Consider the following 21,794-nt stretch of genomic DNA (forward strand, 5'->3'; position numbering starts at 1 on the left):
CCAACACCTATATCACCTATAACCCTACCTATATCACCTATATATCCTATGTATCCTATATCACCTATTTCACCTATATATCTTATATCACCTATATCACCTATGTATCCTATATCACCTATATATCCTATATCACCTATAACCCTACCTATATCACCTATATATCCTATATCACCTATATCACCTATTTCACCTATATCTCTTATATCACCTATATACCTATGTATCCTATTTCACCTATGTCCTACATCACCTATATATCCTATATCACCTATATATCCTATATCACCTATAACCCTACCAATATCACCTATATATCCTGTATCCTATATCACCTATGTATCCTATGTCACCTATATCACCTATATATCTTATATCACCTATATATCCTATATACCTATATATCCTATATACATATGTATCCTATATCACCTATATATCTATGTATCCTATATCACCTATGTCCTATATCACCTATATATCCTATATCACCTATAACCCTACCAATATCACCTATATATCCTGTATCCTATATCACCTATGTATCCTATGTCACCTATATCACCTATATATCCTATATACCTATGTATCCTATATCACCTATATATCTATGTATCCTATATCACCTATATACCTATGTCCTATATCACCTATATATCCTATATAACCTATAACCCTACCAATATCACCTATATATCCTGTATCCTATGTCACCTATATATCCTATGTCACCTATATATCCTATATCACCTATATATCCTATATCACCTATATACCTATGTATCCTATATCACCTATATATCTATGTATCCTATATCACCTATATATCCTATATCACCTATAACCCTACCAATATCACCTATATATCCTGTATCCTATATCACCTATATATCTATGTATCCTATATCACCTATATATCCTATATCACCTCTAACCCTACCAATATCACCTATATATCCTGTATCCTATATCACCTATGTATCCTATGTCACCTATATATCTTATATATCCTATATACCTATGTATCCTATATACCTATGTATCCTATTTCACCTATATACCTATGTATCCTATTTCACCTATATATCCTATATCACCTATAACCTTACCTATATCACCTACATATCTATGTATCCTATATCACCTATGTATCTTATATCACCTACATATCTATGTATCCTATATCACCTATGTCACCTGTGTATCCTATATCACCTATATATCCTATATCACCTATATACCTATATATCCTAATTCACCTATATATCCTAATTCACCTATATCACCTATATATTCTATATCACCTATATACCTATATATCCTAATTCACCTATATATCCTAATTCACCTATATCACCTATGTATCCTATATCACCTATATATCCTATATATCCTATATCACCTATGTATCCTATATCACCTACATATCTATGTATCCTATATCACCTATGTCACCTGTGTATCCTATATCACCTATGTATCCTATATCACCTATATATCCTATATCACCTATGTCACCTGTGTATCCTGTGTCGCCTATGTATCCTTTGTCACCTATATACCTATGTATCCTATAACACCTATATCACCTATATATCCTAATTCACCTATATCACCTATGTATCCTATATCACCTATATATCCTATATCACCTATGTATCCTATATCACCTATATACCTATGTCACCTATGTCACCGATATCACCTATGTGGACATGTAATCCTCCCCCCTCTATCCCTAATAACTGCCTGTGCCACCTTTTAGCAGCAACAACTGCAACCACACACTTCTGATAACTGACGGTCAGCAGACACCCCCCACCCCCATATTCTGGGACGCTGCCTGACGCTAGTGAAATCCAACATGTGCGGGAATTGTGGCAATTTGTCGCTAGTGTAAGGGGGTAAATACTGTGTCACACGGGGCCAGTTGGTGTAAGGGGGTAAATACTGTGTCACACGGGGCTAGTTGGTGTAAGGGGGTAAATACTGTGTCACACGGGGCTAGTTGGTGTAAGGGGGTAAATACTGTGTCACACGGGGCTAGTTGGTGTAAGGGGGTAAATACTGTGTCACACTGGGCTAGTTGGTGTAAGGGGGTAAATACTGTGTCACACGGGGCCAGTTGGTGTAAGGGGGTAAATACTGTGTCAGACGGGGCCAGTTGGTGTAAGGGGGTAAATACTGTGTCAGACGGGGCCAGTTGGTGTAAGGGGGTAAATACTGTGTCACACGGGGCCAGTTGGTGTAAGATCACTTTTATTTTTCCCTTAAATAAATGAAATGATCAATTAAAAATTGTATTTTGTGTTTGCTCAGATTTTCTTTCTTCAGTTTTGTTTGAAGATCTGAGACGAGTGTCACAAATGAGCAAAAACAGAAGAAATCAGTTGTCGTGCCGCTGCGGCGCATGTTTTCAGGTCTTTAGCTGGCTCACAGATATTTTTGTTTGTACAATTATATGTAGCGCAATTCAAACATAGTTTCTAACACTGATCAATGAATATTTACTGACTTAATGTATAAAGGGCATTACTGTCTCCCTGGTGCCACCGGTGCCCAGTGATAGGCAAATATTGGGTCAGCCCAGAAAATGGCTGCCGCCATGGCGTGTCCGCAGCGACTACATTGTAACTGTAATGCAGATGTATTGAACATCATTAAAAAGAACAGTATATGACCAAGTGAGAAAGCTGTGCAGGGTTCTTGTAGAGGCACAGTGACCCCTCGCCCTGCCCTTACCCAGGATATAATGTACAGGTACCGTGATACTGCGGCAGCCTGTGTGACCATGGATTCTGTCTTTCCTCCTAGTCACGGAGAAGGCATGGATACAGACAAGGACGATCCTCACGGGATGTGAGTACCTTTCATGCTAAATTGTGTTTCTACTCCATTTGGTATATAAAACCCCTTTTGCTTCATAGGATTGCTGGAAGGAAAATATGGAAAGTAACGTTCTTTATCTGCCATCGTACAGAGTCCCCCAGCGCAAGATCACTTTTATATACGAGTTTGTTTTTCTTTTACTTATTTTTTTTGTAAAGTGTTTTTACAATTGTGTACAGTAATGCTGTATAATACGCTGTGTAGTCCTATACACCCAGACGAGGACATGCTGACCATTGTGTACAGTAATGCTGTGTAATACGCTGTGTAGTATACACCCAGACGAGGACACACTGACCATTGTGTACAGTAATGCTGTATAATACGATGTGTAGTATACACCCAGACGAGGACATGCTGACCATTGTGTACAGTAATGCTGTATAATACGCTGTGTAGTCCTATACACCCAGGTGAGGACATGCTGACCATTGTGTACAGTAATGCTGTATAATACGCTGTGTAGTCCTATACACCCAGGCGAGGACATGCTGACCATTGTGTACAGTAATGCTGTGTAATACGCTGTGTAGTATACACCCAGGCGAGGACATGCTGACCATTGTGCACAGTAATGCTGTGTAATACGCTGTGTAGTCCTATACACCCAGGTGAGGACATGCTGACCATTGTGTACAGTAATGCTGTGTAATACGCTGTGTAGTATACACCCAGGTGAGGACACACTGACCATTGTGTACAGTAATGCTGTATAATACGCTGTGTAGTATACACCCAGGTGAGGACACACTGACCATTGTGTACAGTAATGCTGTATAATACGCTGTGTAGTCCTATACACCCAGGTGAGGACATGATGACCATTGTGTACAGTAATGCTGTATAATACGCTGTGTAGTATACACCCAGGTGAGGACATGCTGACCATTGTGTACAGTAATGCTGTGTAATACGCTGTGTAGTATACACCCAGGTGAGGACACACTGACCATTGTGTACAGTAATGCTGTATAATACGCTGTGTAGTATACACCCAGGTGAGGACACACTGACCATTGTGTACAGTAATGCTGTATAATACGCTGTGTAGTCCTATACACCCAGGTGAGGACATGATGACCATTGTGTACAGTAATGCTGTATAATACGCTGTGTAGTATACACCCAGGTGAGGACATGCTGACCATTGTGTACAGTAATGCTGTATAATACGCTGTGTAGTATACACCCAGGTGAGGACACGCTGACCGTTGTGTACAGTAATGCTGTGTAATACGCTGTGTAGTATACACCCAGACGAGGACATGCTGACCATTGTGTACAGTAATGCTGTGTAATACGCTGTGTAGTATACACCCAGGTGAGGATATGCTGACCATTGTGTACAGTAATGCTGTATAATACGCTGTGTAGTATACACCCAGGTGAGGACATGCTGACCATTGTGTACAGTAATGCTGTATAATACGCTGTGTAGTCCTATACACCCAGGCGAGGACATGCTGACCATTGTGTACAGTAATGCTGTATAATACGATGTGTAGTATACACCTAGGTGAGGACATGCTGACCATTGTGTACAGTAATGCTGTATAACACGCTGTGTAGTATACACCCAGGTGAGGACATGCTGACCATTGTGTACAGTAATGCTGTGTAATACGCTGTGTAGTATACACCCAGGTGAGGACATGCTGACCATTGTGTACAGTAATGCTGTATAATACGCTGTGTAGTATACACCCAGGTGAGGACATGCTGACCATTGTGTACAGTAATGCTGTATAATACGCTGTGTAGTATACACCCAGGCGAGGACATGCTGACCATTGTGTACAGTAATGCTGTGTAATACGCTGTGTAGTATACACCCAGGTGAGGACATGCTGACCATTGTGTACAGTAATGCTGTGTAATACGCTGTGTAGTATACACCCAGGTGAGGACATGCTGACCATTGTGTACAGTAATGCTGTATAATACGCTGTGTAGTATACACCCAGGTGAGGACATGCTGACCATTGTGTACAGTAATGCTGTGTAATACGCTGTGTAGTATACACCCAGGTGAGGATATGCTGACCATTGTGTACAGTAATGCTGTGTAATACGCTGTGTAGTATACACACAGGTGAGGATATGCTGACCATTGTGTACAGTAATGCTGTGTAATACGCTGTGTAGTATACACACAGGTGAGGACATGCTGACCATTGTGTACAGTAATGCTGTATAATACGCTGTGTAGTCCTATACACCCAGGTGAGGACATGCTGACCATTGTGTACAGTAATGCTGTATAATACGGTGTGTAGTATACACTCAGGTGAGGACATGCTGACCATTGTGTACAGTAATGCTGTGTAATACGCTGTGTAGTCCTATACACCCAGGCGAGGACATTCTGACCATTGTGTACAGTAATGCTGTGTAATACGCTGTGTAGTATACACCCAGGTGAGGACATGCTGACCATTGTGTACAGTAATGCTGTATAATACGCTGTGTAGTATACACCCAGGTGAGGACATGCTGACCATTGTGTACAGTAATGCTGTATAATACGCTGTGTAGTATACACCCAGGTGAGGACATGCTGACCATTGTGTACAGTAATGCTGTATAATACGCTGTGTAGTATACACCCAGGTGAGGACATGCTGACCATTGTGTACAGTAATGCTGTATAATACGCTGTGTAGTATACACCCAGGTGAGGACATGCTGACCATTGTGTACAGTAATGCTGTGTAATACGCTGTGTAGTATACACACAGGTGAGGACATGCTGACCATTGTGTACAGTAATGCTGTATAATACGCTGTGTAGTCCTATACACCCAGGTGAGGACATGCTGACCATTGTGTACAGTAATGCTGTATAATACGGTGTGTAGTATACACTCAGGTGAGGACATGCTGACCATTGTGTACAGTAATGCTGTGTAATACGCTGTGTAGTCCTATACACCCAGGCGAGGACATTCTGACCATTGTGTACAGTAATGCTGTGTAATACGCTGTGTAGTCCTATACACCCAGGCGAGGACATGCTGACCATTGTGTACAGTAATGCTGTGTAATACGCTGTGTACTATACACCCAGGTGAGGACATGCTGACCATTGTGTACAGTAATGCTGTATAATACGCTGTGTAGTATACACCCAGGTGAGGACATGCTGACCATTGTGTACAGTAATGCTGTGTAATGCGCTGTGTAGTATACACCCAGGTGAGGACATGCTGACCATTGTGTACAGTAATGCTGTGTAATACGCTGTGTAGTATACACCCAGGCGATGACATGCTGACCATTGTGTACAGTAATGCTGTGTAATACGCTGTGTAGTATACACCCAGGTGAGGACATGCTGACCATTGTGTACAGTAATGCTGTGTAATACACTGTGTAGTATACACCCAGGTGAGGACATGCTGACCATTGTGTACAGTAATGCTGTGTAATACGCTGTGTAGTATACACACAGGTGAGGACATGCTGACCATTGTGTACAGTAATGCTGTGTAATACGCTGTGTAGTATACACCCAGGTGAGGACATGCTGACCATTGTGTACAGTAATGCTGTATAATACGCTGTGTAGTATACACCCAGGTGAGGACATGCTGACCATTGTGTACAGTAATGCTGTGTAATACGCTGTGTAGTATACACCCAGGCGATGACATGCTGACCATTGTGTACAGTAATGCTGTGTAATACGCTGTGTAGTATACACCCAGGTGAGGACATGCTGACCATTGTGTACAGTAATGCTGTGTAATACGCTGTGTAGTATACACCCAGGTGAGGACATGCTGACCATTGTGTACAGTAATGCTGTATAATACGCTGTGTAGTATACACCCAGGTGAGGACATGCTGACCATTGTGTACAGTAATGCTGTGTAATACGCTGTGTAGTATACACACAGGTGAGGACATGCTGACCATTGTGTACAGTAATGCTGTGTAATACGCTGTGTAGTATACACCCAGGTGAGGACATGCTGACCATTGTGTACAGTAATGCTGTATAATACGCTGTGTAGTATACACCCAGGTGAGGACATGCTGACCATTGTGTACAGTAATGCTGTATAATACGCTGTGTAGTATACACCCAGGTGAGGACATGCTGACCATTGTGTACAGTAATGCTGTATAATACGCTGTGTAGTATACACCCAGGTGAGGACATGCTGACCATTGTGTACAGTAATGCTGTGTAATACGCTGTGTAGTATACACTCAGGTGAGGACATGCTGACCATTGTGTACAGTAATGCTGTATAATACGCTGTGTAGTATACACCCAGGTGAGGACATGCTGACCATTGTGTACAGTAATGCTGTATAATACGCTGTGTAGTCCTATACACCCAGGTGAGGACATGCTGACCATTGTGTACAGTAATGCTGTATAATACGCTGTGTAGTATACACCTAGGTGAGGAGATGCTGACCATTGTGTACAGTAATGCTGTATAATACGCTGTGTAGTATACACACAGGTGAGGACATGCTGACCATTGTGTACAGTAATGCTGTGTAATACGATGTGTAGTATACACCCAGGTGAGGACATGCTGACCATTGTGTACAGTAATGCTGTGTAATACGCTGTGTAGTATACACACAGGTGAGGACATGCTGACCATTGTGTACAGTAATGCTGTGTAATACGCTGTGTAGTATACACACAGGTGAGGACATGCTGACCATTGTGTACAGTAATGCTGTATAATACGCTGTGTAGTATACACCCAGGTGAGGACATGCTGACCATTGTGTACAGTAATGCTGTATAATACGCTGTGTAGTATACACCCAGGTGAGGACATGCTGACCATTGTGTACAGTAATGCTGTATAATACGATGGGTAGTCCTATAAACCCAGGTGAGGACATGCTGACCATTGTGTACAGTAATGCTGTGTAATACGCTGTGTAGTATACACCCAGGTGAGGACATGCTGACCATTGTGTACAGTAATGCTGTATAATACGCTGTGTAGTATACACCCAGGTGAGGACATGCTGACCATTGTGTACAGTAATGCTGTATAATACGCTGTGTAGTATACACCCAGGTAAGGACATGCTGACCATTGTGTACAGTAATGCTGTGTAATACGCTGTGTAGTCCTATACACCCAGGTGAGGACATGCTGACCATTGTGTACCGTAATGCTGTATAATACGCTGTGTAGTATACACACAGGTGAGGACATGCTGACCATTGTGTACAGTAATGCTGTATAATACGCTGTGTAGTATACACACAGGTGAGGACATGCTGACCATTGTGTACAGTAATGCTGTGTAATACGCTGTGTAGTATACACCCAGGTGAGGACATGCTGACCATTGTGTACAGTAATGCTGTATAATACGCTGTGTAGTATACACCCAGGTGAGGACATGCTGACCATTGTGTACAGTAATGCTGTATAATACGCTGTGTAGTATACACCCAGGTGAGGAAACGCTGTCCATTGTGTACAGTAATGCTGTGTAATACGCTGTGTAGTCCTATACACCCAGGTGAGGACATGCTGACCATTGTGTACCGTAATGTTGTATAATACGCTGTGTAGTATACACCCAGGTGAGGAGATGCTGACCATTGTGTACAGTAATGCTGTGTAATATGCTGTGTAGTATACACCCAGGTGAGGACATGCTGACCATTGTGTACAGTAATGCTGTATAATACGCTTTGTAGTATACACCCAGGTGAGGACATGCTGACCATTGTGTACAGTAATGCTGTATAATACGCTGTGTAGTATACACCCAGGTGAGGACATGCTGACCATTGTGTACAGTAATGCTGTGTAATACGCTGTGTAGTATACACCCAGGTGAGGACATGCTGACCATTGTGTACAGTAATGCTGTATAATACGCTGTGTAGTCCTATACACCCAGGCGAGGACATGCTGACCATTGTGTACAGTAATGCTGTGTAATACGCTGTGTAGTATACACCCAGGTGAGGACATGCTGACCATTGTGTACAGTAATGCTGTATAATACGCTGTGTAGTCCTATACACACAGGTGAGGAAATGCTGACCATTGTGTACAGTAATGCTGTGTAATACGCTGTGTAGTATACACCCAGGTGAGGACATGCTGACCATTGTGTACAGTAATGCTGTGTAATACGCTGTGTAGTATACACCCAGGTGAGGACATGCTGACCATTGTGTACAGTAATGCTGTATAATACGCTGTGTAGTATACACCCAGGTGAGGACATGCTGACCATTGTGTACAGTAATGCTGTATAATACGCTGTGTAGTATACACCCAGGTGAGGACATGCTGACCATTGTGTACAGTAATGCTGTGTAATACGCTGTGTAGTATACACCCAGGTGAGGACATTCTGACCATTGTGTACAGTAATGCTGTGTAATACGCTGTGTAGTCCTATACACCCAGGTGAGGACATGCTGACCATTGTGTACAGTAATGCTGTATAATACGCTGTGTAGTATACACCCAGGTGAGGATATGCTGACCATTGTGTACAGTAATGCTGTGTAATACGCTGTGTAGTATACACCCAGGTGAGGACATGCTGACCATTGTGTACAGTAATGCTGTGTAATACGCTGTGTAGTCCTATACACCCAGGTGAGGAGATGCTGACCATTGTGTACAGTAATGCTGTATAATACGCTGTGTAGTATACACCCAGACGAGGACATGCTGACCATTGTGTACAGTAATGCTGTGTAATACGCTGTGTAGTCCTATACACCCAGGTGAGGACATGCTGACCATTGTGTACAGTACTGCTGTGTAATACGCTGTGTAGTCCTATACACCCAGGTGAGGAGATGCTCACCATTGTGTACAGTAATGCTGTGTAATACGCTGTGTAGTCCTATACACCCAGGTGAGGAGATGCTGACCATTGTGTACAGTTATGCTGTATAATACGCTGTGTAGTCCTATACACCCAGGTGAGGAGATGCTGACCATTGTGTACAGTTATGCTGTATAATACGCTGTGTAGTATACACCCAGGTGAGGAGATGCTGACCATTGTGTACAGTAATGCTGTATAATACGCTGTGTAGTATACACCCAGGTGAGGACATGCTGACCATTGTGTACAGTAATGCTGTATAATACGCTGTGTAGTATACACCCAGGTGAGGACATGCTGACCATTGTGTACAGTAATGCTGTATAATACGCTGTGTAGTATACACCCAGGTGAGGACATGCTGACCATTGTGTACAGTAATGCTGTATAATACGCTGTGTAGTATACACACAGGCGAGGACATGCTGACCATTGTGTACAGTAATGCTGTGTAATACGCTGTGTAGTCCTATACACCCAGGCGAGGACATGCTGACCATTGTGTACAGTAATGCTGTGTAATACGCTGTGTAGTATACACCCAGGTGAGGACATGCTGACCATTGTGTACAGTAATGCTGTATAATACGCTGTGTAGTCCTATACACACAGGTGAGGAAATGCTGACCATTGTGTACAGTAATGCTGTGTAATACGCTGTGTAGTATACACCCAGGTGAGGACATGCTGACCATTGTGTACAGTAATGCTGTGTAATACGCTGTGTAGTCCTATACACCCAGGTGAGGACATGCTGACCATTGTGTACAGTAATGCTGTGTAATACGCTGTGTAGTATACACCCAGGTGAGGACATTCTGACCATTGTGTACAGTAATGCTGTGTAATACGCTGTGTAGTATACACCCAGGTGAGGACATGCTGACCATTGTGTACAGTAATGCTGTATAATACGCTGTGTAGTATACACCCAGGTGAGGATATGCTGACCATTGTGTACAGTAATGCTGTGTAATACGCTGTGTAGTGTACACCCAGGTGAGGACATGCTGACCATTGTGTACAGTAATGCTGTATAATACGCTGTGTAGTATACACCCAGGTGAGGACATGCTGACCATTGTGTACAGTAATGCTGTATAATACGCTGTATAGTATACACCCAGGTGAGGACATGCTGACCATTGTGTACAGTAATGCTGTATAATACGCTGTGTAGTATACACCCAGGTGAGGATATGCTGACCATTGTGTACAGTAATGCTGTGTAATACGCTGTGTAGTATACACCCAGGTGAGGACATGCTGACCATTGTGTACAGTAATGCTGTGTAATACGCTGTGTAGTATACACCCAGGTGAGGACATGCTGACCATTGTGTACAGTAATGCTGTATAATACGCTGTGTAGTATACACCCAGGTGAGGACATGCTGACCATTGTGTACAGTAATGCTGTATAATACGCTGTGTAGTATACACCCAGGTGAGGACATGCTGACCGTTGTGTACAGTAATGCTGTGTAATACGCTGTGTAGTAATACACCCAGGTGAGGACATGCTGACCATTGTGTACAGTAATGCTGTGTAATACGCTGTGTAGTATACACACAGGCGAGGACATGCTGACCATTGTGTACAGTAATGCTGTGTAATACGCTGTGTAGTCCTATACACCCAGGTGAGGACATGCTGACCATTGTGTACAGTAATGCTGTATAATACGCTGTGTAGTATACACCCAGGTGAGGACATGCTGACCATTGTGTACAGTAATGCTGTATAATACGCTGTGTAGTATACACCCAGGTGAGGACATGCTGACCATTGTGTACAGTAATGCTGTGTAATACGCTGTGTAGTATACACCCAGGTGAGGACATGCTGACCATTGTGTACAGTAATGCTGTATAATACGCTGTGTAGTATACACACAGGTGAGGACATGCTGACTATTGTGTACAGTAATGCTGTGTAATACGCTGTGTAGTATACACCCAGGTGAGGACATGCTGACCATTGTGTACTGTAATGCTGTGTAATACGCTGTGTAGTATACACACAGGCGAGGACATGCTGACCATTGTGTACAGTAATGCTGTATAATACGCTGTGTAGTCCTATACACCCAGGCGAGGACATGCTGACCATTGTGTACAGTAATGCTGTGTAATACGCTGTGTAGTCCTATACACTACAGGTGAGGACATGCTGACCATTGTGTACAGTAATGCTGTGTAATACGCTGTGTAGTCCTATACACACAGGTGAGGACATGCTGACCATTGTGTACAGTAATGCTGTGTAATACGCTGTGTAGTATACACCCAGGCGAGGACATGCTGACCATTGTGTACAGTAATGCTGTGTAATACGCTGTGTAGTCCTATACACCCAGGCGAGGACATTCTGACCATTGTGTACAGTAATGCTGTGTAATACGCTGTGTAGTATACACACAGGTGAGGACATGCTGACCATTGTGTACAGTAATGCTGTGTAATACGCTGTGTAGTATACTCCCAGGTGAGGACATGCTGACCATTGTGTACAGTAATGCTGTATAATACGCTGTGTAGTATACACCCAGGTGAGGACATGCTGACCATTGTGTACAGTAATGCTGTGTAATACGCTGTGTAGTATACACCCAGGTGAGGACACGCTGACCATTGTGTACAGTAATGCTGTATAATACGCTGTGTAGTATACACCCAGGCGAGGACATGCTGACCATTGTGTACAGTAATGCTGTGTAATACGCTGTGTAGTATACACCCAGGTGAGGACACGCTGACCATTGTGTACAGTAATGCTGTATAATACGCTGTGTAGTATACACCCAGGTGAGGACATGCTGACCATTGTGTACAGTAATGCTGTATAATACGGTGTGTAGTATACACTCAGGTGAGGACATGCTGACCATTGTGTACAGTAATGCTGTATAATACGATGTGTAGTCCTATAAACCCAGGTGAGGACATGCTGACCATTGTGTACAGTAATGCTGTGTAATACGCTGTGTAGTATACACCCAGGTGAGGACATGCTGACCATTGTGTACAGTAATGCTGTATAATACGCTGTGTAGTATACACACAGATGAGGACATGCTGACCATTGTGTACAGTAATGCTGTGTAATACGCTGTGTAGTATACACCCAGGTGAGGACATGCTGACCATTGTGTACAGTAATGCTGTATAATACGCTGTGTAGTATACACCCAGGTGAGGACATGCTGACCATTGTGTACAGTAATGCTGTGTAATATGCTGTGTAGTATACACCCAGGTGAGGACATGCTGACCATTGTGTACAGTAATGCTGTGTAATACGCTGTGTAGTATACACCCAGGTGAGGACATGCTGACCATTGTGTACAGTAATGCTGTATAATACGCTGTGTAGTATGCACCCAGGTGAGGACATGCTGACCATTGTGTACAGTAATGCTGTGTAATACGCTGTGTAGTCCTATACACCCAGGTGAGGACATGCTGACCATTGTGTACAGTAATGCTGTGTAATACGCTGTGTAGTCCTATACACCCAGGTGAGGACATGCTGACCATTGTGTACTGTAATGCTGTGTAATACGCTGTGTAGTATACACACAGGCGAGGACATGCTGACCATTGTGTACAGTAATGCTGTATAATACACTGTGTAGTCCTATACACCCAGGCGAGGACATGCTGACCATTGTGTACAGTAATGCTGTGTAATACGCTGTGTAGTCCTATACACACAGGTGAGGACATGCTGACCATTGTGTACAGTAATGCTGTGTAGTATACACCCAGGCGAGGACATGCTGACCATTGTGTACAGTAATGCTGTGTAATACGCTGTGTAGTCCTATACACCCAGGTGAGGACATGCTGACCATTGTGTACAGTAATGCTGTGTAATACGCTGTGTAGTATACACCCAGGTGAGGACATGCTGACCATTGTGTACAGTAATGCTGTGTAATACGCTGTGTAGTATACACCCAGGTGAGGACATGCTGACCATTGTGTACAGTAATGCTGTGTAATTCGCTGTGTAGTATACACCCAGGTGAGGACATGCTGACCATTGTGTACAGTAATGCTGTATAATACGCTGTGTAGTATACACCCAGGTGAGGATATGCTGACCATTGTGTACAGTAATGCTGTGTAATACGCTGTGTAGTATACACCCAGGCGAGGACATGCTGACCATTGTGTACAGTAATGCTGTGTAATACGCTGTGTAGTATACACCCAGGTGAGGACATGCTGACCATTGTGTACAGTAATGCTGTATAATACGCTGTGTAGTATACACCCAGGTGAGGACACGCTGACCATTGTGTACAGTAATGCTGTGTAATACGCTGTGTAGTCCTATACACCCAGGTGAGGAGATGCTGACCATTGTGTACAGTTATGCTGTATAATACGCTGTGTAGTCCTATACACCCAGGTGAGGAGATGCTGACCATTGTGTACAGTTATGCTGTATAATACGCTGTGTAGTATACACCCAGGTGAGGATATGCTGACCATTGTGTACAGTAATGCTGTGTAATACGCTGTGTAGTATACACCCAGGCGAGGACATGCTGACCATTGTGTACAGTAATGCTGTATAATACGCTGTGTAGTATACACCCAGGTGAGGACATGCTGACCATTGTGTACAGTAATGCTGTATAATACGCTGTGTAGTATACACCCAGGTGAGGACATGCTGACCATTGTGTACAGTAATGCTGTATAATACGCTGTGTAGTATACACCCAGGTGAGGACATGCTGACCATTGTGTACAGTAATGCTGTATAATACGCTGTGTAGTATACACACAGGCGAGGACATGCTGACCATTGTGTACAGTAATGCTGTGTAATACGCTGTGTAGTCCTATACACCCAGGTGAGGACATGCTGACCATTGTGTACAGTAATGCTGTATAATACGCTGTGTAGTATACACACAGGCGAGGACATGCTGACCATTGTGTACAGTAATGCTGTGTAATACGCTGTGTAGTCCTATACACCCAGGTGAGGACATGCTGACCATTGTGTACAGTAATGCTGTGTAATACGCTGTGTAGTATACACCCAGGTGAGGACATGCTGACCATTGTGTACAGTAATGCTGTATAATACGCTGTGTAGTATACACCCAGGTGAGGACATGCTGACCATTGTGTACAGTAATGCTGTATAATACGCTGTGTAGTATACACCCAGGTGAGGACATGCTGACCATTGTGTACAGTAATGCTGTGTAATACGCTGTGTAGTATACACCCAGGTGAGGACATGCTGACCATTGTGTACAGTAATGCTGTATAATACGCTGTGTAGTATACACACAGGTGAGGACATGCTGACTATTGTGTACAGTAATGCTGTGTAATACGCTGTGTAGTATACACCCAGGTGAGGACATGCTGACCATTGTGTACTGTAATGCTGTGTAATACGCTGTGTAGTATACACACAGGCGAGGACATGCTGACCATTGTGTACAGTAATGCTGTATAATACGCTGTGTAGTCCTATACACCCAGGCGAGGACATGCTGACCATTGTGTACAGTAATGCTGTGTAATACGCTGTGTAGTCCTATACACACAGGTGAGGACATGCTGACCATTGTGTACAGTAATGCTGTGTAATACGCTGTGTAGTCCTATACACACAGGTGAGGACATGCTGACCATTGTGTACAGTAATGCTGTGTAATACGCTGTGTAGTATACACCCAGGCGAGGACATGCTGACCATTGTGTACAGTAATGCTGTGTAATACGCTGTGTAGTCCTATACACCCAGGCGAGGACATTCTGACCATTGTGTACAGTAATGCTGTGTAATACGCTGTGTAGTATACACACAGGTGAGGACATGCTGACCATTGTGTACAGTAATGCTGTGTAATACGAGGTGTAGTATACTCCCAGGTGAGGACATGCTGACCATTGTGTACAGTAATGCTGTATAATACGCTGTGTAGTATACACCCAGGTGAGGACATGCTGACCATTGTGTACAGTAATGCTGTGTAATACGCTGTGTAGTATACACCCAGGTGAGGACACGCTGACCATTGTGTACAGTAATGCTGTATAACACGCTGTGTAGTATACACCCAGGCGAGGACATGCTGACCATTGTGTACAGTAATGCTGTGTAATACGCTGTGTAGTATACACCCAGGTGAGGACACGCTGACCATTGTGTACAGTAATGCTGTATAATACGCTGTGTAGTATACACCCAGGCGAGGACATGCTGACCATTGTGTACAGTAATGCTGTGTAATACGCTGTGTAGTATACACCCAGGTGAGGACATGCTGACCATTGTGTACAGTAATGCTGTGTAATACGCTGTGTAGTAATACACCCAGGTGAGGACATGCTGACCATTGTGTACAGTAATGCTGTGTAATACGCTGTGTAGTATACACCCAGGTGAGGACATGCTGACCATTGTGTACAGTAATGCTGTATAATACGGTGTGTAGTATACACTCAGGTGAGGACATGCTGACCATTGTGTACAGTAATGCTGTATAATACGATGTGTAGTCCTATAAACCCAGGTGAGGACATGCTGACCATTGTGTACAGTAATGCTGTGTAATACGCTGTGTAGTATACACCCAGGTGAGGACATGCTGACCATTGTGTACAGTAATGCTGTATAATACGCTGTGTAGTATACACACAGATGAGGACATGCTGACCATTGTGTACAGTAATGCTGTGTAATACGCTGTGTAGTATACACCCAGGTGAGGACATGCTGACCATTGTGTACAGTAATGCTGTATAATACGCTGTGTAGTATACACCCAGGTGAGGACATGCTGACCATTGTGTACAGTAATGCTGTGTAATACGCTGTGTAGTATACACCCAGGTGAGGACATGCTGACCATTGTGTACAGTAATGCTGTGTAATACGCTGTGTAGTATACACCCAGGTGAGGACATGCTGACCATTGTGTACAGTAATGCTGTATAATACGCTGTGTAGTATGCACCCAGGTGAGGACATGCTGACCATTGTGTACAGTAATGCTGTGTAATACGCTGTGTAGTCCTATACACCCAGGTGAGGACATGCTGACCATTGTGTACAGTAATGCTGTGTAATACGCTGTGTAGTCCTATACACCCAGGTGAGGACATGCTGACCATTGTGTACTGTAATGCTGTGTAATACGCTGTGTAGTATACACACAGGCGAGGACATGCTGACCATTGTGTACAGTAATGCTGTATAATACACTGTGTAGTCCTATACACCCAGGCGAGGACATGCTGACCATTGTGTACAGTAATGCTGTGTAATACGCTGTGTAGTCCTATACACACAGGTGAGGACATGCTGACCATTGTGTACAGTAATGCTGTGTAGTATACACCCAGGCGAGGACATGCTGACCATTGTGTACAGTAATGCTGTGTAATACGCTGTGTAGTCCTATACACCCAGGTGAGGACATGCTGACCATTGTGTACAGTAATGCTGTGTAATACGCTGTGTAGTATACACCCAGGTGAGGACATGCTGACCATTGTGTACAGTAATGCTGTGTAATACGCTGTGTAGTATACACCCAGGTGAGGACATGCTGACCATTGTGTACAGTAATGCTGTGTAATACGCTGTGTAGTATACACCCAGGTGAGGACATGCTGACCATTGTGTACAGTAATGCTGTATAATACGCTGTGTAGTATACACCCAGGTGAGGATATGCTGACCATTGTGTACAGTAATGCTGTGTAATACGCTGTGTAGTATACACCCAGGCGAGGACATGCTGACCATTGTGTACAGTAATGCTGTGTAATACGCTGTGTAGTATACACCCAGGTGAGGACATGCTGACCATTGTGTACAGTAATGCTGTATAATACGCTGTGTAGTATACACCCAGGTGAGGACACGCTGACCATTGTGTACAGTAATGCTGTGTAATACGCTGTGTAGTCCTATACACCCAGGTGAGGAGATGCTGACCATTGTGTACAGTAATGCTGTGTAATACGCTGTGTAGTCCTATACACCCAGGTGAGGAGATGCTGACCATTGTGTACAGTAATGCTGTGTAATACGCTGTGTAGTATACACCCAGGTGAGGAGATGCTGACCATTGTGTACAGTAATGCTGTATAATACGCTGTGTAGTATACACCCAGGTGAGGACATGCTGACCATTGTGTACAGTAATGCTGTATAATACGATGTGTAGTATACACCCAGGTGAGGACATGCTGACCATTGTGTACAGTAATGCTGTATAATACGCTGTGTAGTATACACCCAGGTGAGGACATGCTGACCATTGTGTACAGTAATGCTGTATAATACGATGTGTAGTATACACCCAGGTGAGGACATGCTGACCATTGTGTACAGTAATGCTGTGTAATACGCTGTGTAGTATACACACAGGTGAGGACATGCTGACCATTGTGTACAGTAATGCTGTGTAATACGCTGTGTAGTATACACCCAGGTGAGAACATGCTGACCATTGTGTACAGTAATGCTGTGTAATACGCTGTGTAGTATACACCCAGGTGAGAACATGCTGACCATTGTGTACAGTAATGCTGTGTAATACGCTGTGTAGTATACACCCTGGTGAGGACATGCTGACCATTGTGTACAGTAATGCTGTATAATACGCTGTGTAGTATACACCCAGGTGAGGACACGCTGACCATTGTGTACAGTAATGCTGTGTAATACGCTGTGTAGTCCTATACACCCAGGTGAGGAGATGCTGACCATTGTGTACAGTAATGCTGTGTAATACGCTGTGTAGTCCTATACACCCAGGTGAGGAGATGCTGACCATTGTGTACAGTAATGCTGTGTAATACGATGTGTAGTATACACCCAGGTGAGGAGATGCTGACCATTGTGTACAGTAATGCTGTATAATACGCTGTGTAGTATACACCCAGGTGAGGACATGCTGACCATTGTGTACAGTAATGCTGTATAATACGCTGTGTAGTCCTATACACCCAGGTGAGGACATGCTGACCATTGTGTACAGTAATGCTGTATAATACGCTGTGTAGTATACACCCAGGTGAGGACATGCTGACCATTGTGTACAGTAATGCTGTATAATACGATGTGTAGTATACACCCAGGTGAGGACATGCTGACCATTGTGTACAGTACTGCTGTGTAATACGCTGTGTAGTCCTATACACCCAGGTGAGGACATGCTGACCATTGTGTACTGTAATGCTGTGTAGTCCTATACACCCAGGCGAGGACATGCTGACCATTGTGTACAATAATGCTGTGTAATACGGTGTGTAGTATACACCCAGGCGAGGACATGCTGACCATTGTGTACAGTAATGCTGTGTAATACGCTGTGTAGTATACACCCAGGTGAGAACATGCTGACCATTGTGTACAGTAATGCTGTGTAATACGCTGTGTAGTATACACCCTGGTGAGGACATGCTGACCATTGTGTACAGTAATGCTGTATAATACGCTGTGTAGTATACACCCAGGTGAGGACACGCTGACCATTGTGTACAGTAATGCTGTGTAATACGCTGTATAGTCCTATACACCCAGGTGAGGACACGCTGACCATTGTGTACAGTAATGCTGTGTAATACGCTGTGTAGTATACACCCAGGCGAGGACATGCTGACCATTGTGTACAGTAATGCTGTATAATACGCTGTGTAGTATACACCCAGGTGAGGACACGCTGACCATTGTGTACAGTAATGCTGTATAATACGCTGTGTAGTCCTATACACCCAGGTGAGGACATGCTGACCATTGTGTACAGTAATGCTGTATAATACGCTGTGTAGTCCTATACACACAGGTGAGGACATGCTGACCATTGTGTACAGTAATGCTGTATAATACGATGTGTAGTATACACCCAGGTGAGGACATGCTGACCATTGTGTACAGTAATGCTGTGTAATACGCTGTGTAGTATACACCCAGGTGAGGACATGCTGACCATTGTGTACAGTAATGCTGTATAATACGCTGTGTAGTCCTATACACCCAGGTGAGGACATGATGACCATTGTGTACAGTAATGCTGTGTAATACGCTGTGTAGTATACACACAGGTGAGGACATGCTGACCATTGTGTACAGTAATGCTGTATAATACGCTGTGTAGTATACACACAGGTGAGGACATGCTGACCATTGTGTACAGTAATGCTGTATAATACGCTGTGTAGTCCTATACACACAGGTGAGGACATGCTGACCATTGTGTACAGTAATGCTGTGTAATACGCTGTGTAGTATACACCCAGGCGAGGACATGCTGACCATTGTGTACAGTAATGCTGTGTAATACGCTGTGTAGTATACACCCAGGTGAGGACATGCTGACCATTGTGTACAGTAATGCTGTGTAATACGCTGTGTAGTATACACCCAGGTGAGGACATGATGACCATTGTGTACAGTAATGCTGTATAATACGCTGTGTAGTATACACACAGGTGAGGACATGCTGACCATTGTGTACAGTAATGCTGTATAATACGATGTGTAGTATACACCCAGGTGAGGACATGCTGACCATTGTGTACAGTAATGCTGTATAATACGCTGTGTAGTCCTATACACCCAGGTGAGGACATGATGACCATTGTGTACAGTAATGCTGTATAATACGATGTGTAGTATACACCCAGGTGAGGACATGCTGACCATTGTGTACAGTAATGCTGTGTAATACGCTGTGTAGTCCTACACACAGGTGAGGACATGCTGACCATTGTGTACAGTAATGCTGTGTAGTATACACCCAGGCGAGGACATGCTGACCATTGTGTACAGTAATGCTGTGTAATACGCTGTGTAGTCCTATACACCCAGGTGAGGACATGCTGACCATTGTGTACAGTAATGCTGTGTAATACGCTGTGTAGTATACACCCAGGTGAGGACATGCTGACCATTGTGTACAGTAATGCTGTGTAATACGCTGTGTAGTATACACCCAGGTGAGGACATGCTGACCATTGTGTACAGTAATGCTGTGTAATACGCTGTGTAGTATACACCCAGGTGAGGACATGCTGACCATTGTGTACAGTAATGCTGTGTAATACGCTGTGTAGTATACACCCAGGTGAGGATATGCTGACCATTGTGTACAGTAATGCTGTGTAATACGCTGTGTAGTATACACCCAGGCGAGGACATGCTGACCATTGTGTACAGTAATGCTGTGTAATACGCTGTGTAGTATACACCCAGGTGAGGACACGCTGACCATTGTGTACAGTAATGCTGTGTAATACGCTGTGTAGTCCTATACACCCAGGTGAGGAGATGCTGACCATTGTGTACAGTAATGCTGTGTAATACGCTGTGTAGTCCTATACACCCAGGTGAGGAGATGCTGACCATTGTGTACAGTAATGCTGTGTAATACGCTGTGTAGTATACACCCAGGTGAGGAGATGCTGACCATTGTGTACAGTAATGCTGTATAATACGCTGTGTAGTATACACCCAGGTGAGGACATGCTGACCATTGTGTACAGTAATGCTGTATAATACGATGTGTAGTATACACCCAGGTGAGGACATGCTGACCATTGTGTACAGTAATGCTGTATAATACGCTGTGTAGTATACACCCAGGTGAGGACATGCTGACCATTGTGTACAGTAATGCTGTATAATACGATGTGTAGTATACACCCAGGTGAGGACATGCTGACCATTGTGTACAGTAATGCTGTGTAATACGCTGTGTAGTCCTATACACCCAGGTGAGGACATGCTGACCATTGTGTACTGTAATGCTGTGTAGTCCTATACACCCAGGCGAGGACATGCTGACCATTGTGTACAATAATGCTGTGTAATACGCTGTGTAGTATACACCCAGGCGAGGACATGCTGACCATTGTGTACAGTAATGCTGTGTAATACGCTGTGTAGTATACACCCAGGTGAGAACATGCTGACCATTGTGTACAGTAATGCTGTGTAATACGCTGTGTAGTATACACCCTGGTGAGGACATGCTGACCATTGTGTACAGTAATGCTGTATA

At 43.7% G+C, this 21,794-nt stretch overlaps 1 protein-coding gene across 4 annotated transcripts in view; it reads left to right on the top strand.

Moving 5' to 3' along the window:
* BMAL1 (basic helix-loop-helix ARNT like 1) overlaps positions 1-21,794 on the top strand; it is a 148,257-nt gene that overhangs the window by 46,206 nt on the left and 80,257 nt on the right. For all 4 annotated transcript variants that reach the window (XM_088458957.1, XM_088458956.1, XM_088458960.1 and 1 more), the window contains one exon: positions 2,815-2,859. In XM_088458957.1, coding sequence (XP_088315083.1) covers positions 2,815-2,859 — 45 coding nt within the window. The remainder of the gene's footprint in view (positions 1-2,814; positions 2,860-21,794) is intronic.

This window comes from Taudactylus pleione, unplaced genomic scaffold (genome assembly GCF_031769625.1).
Source record: "Taudactylus pleione unplaced genomic scaffold, aTauple2 ptg000875l, whole genome shotgun sequence".
Taxonomy (NCBI): domain Eukaryota; kingdom Metazoa; phylum Chordata; class Amphibia; order Anura; family Myobatrachidae; genus Taudactylus; species Taudactylus pleione.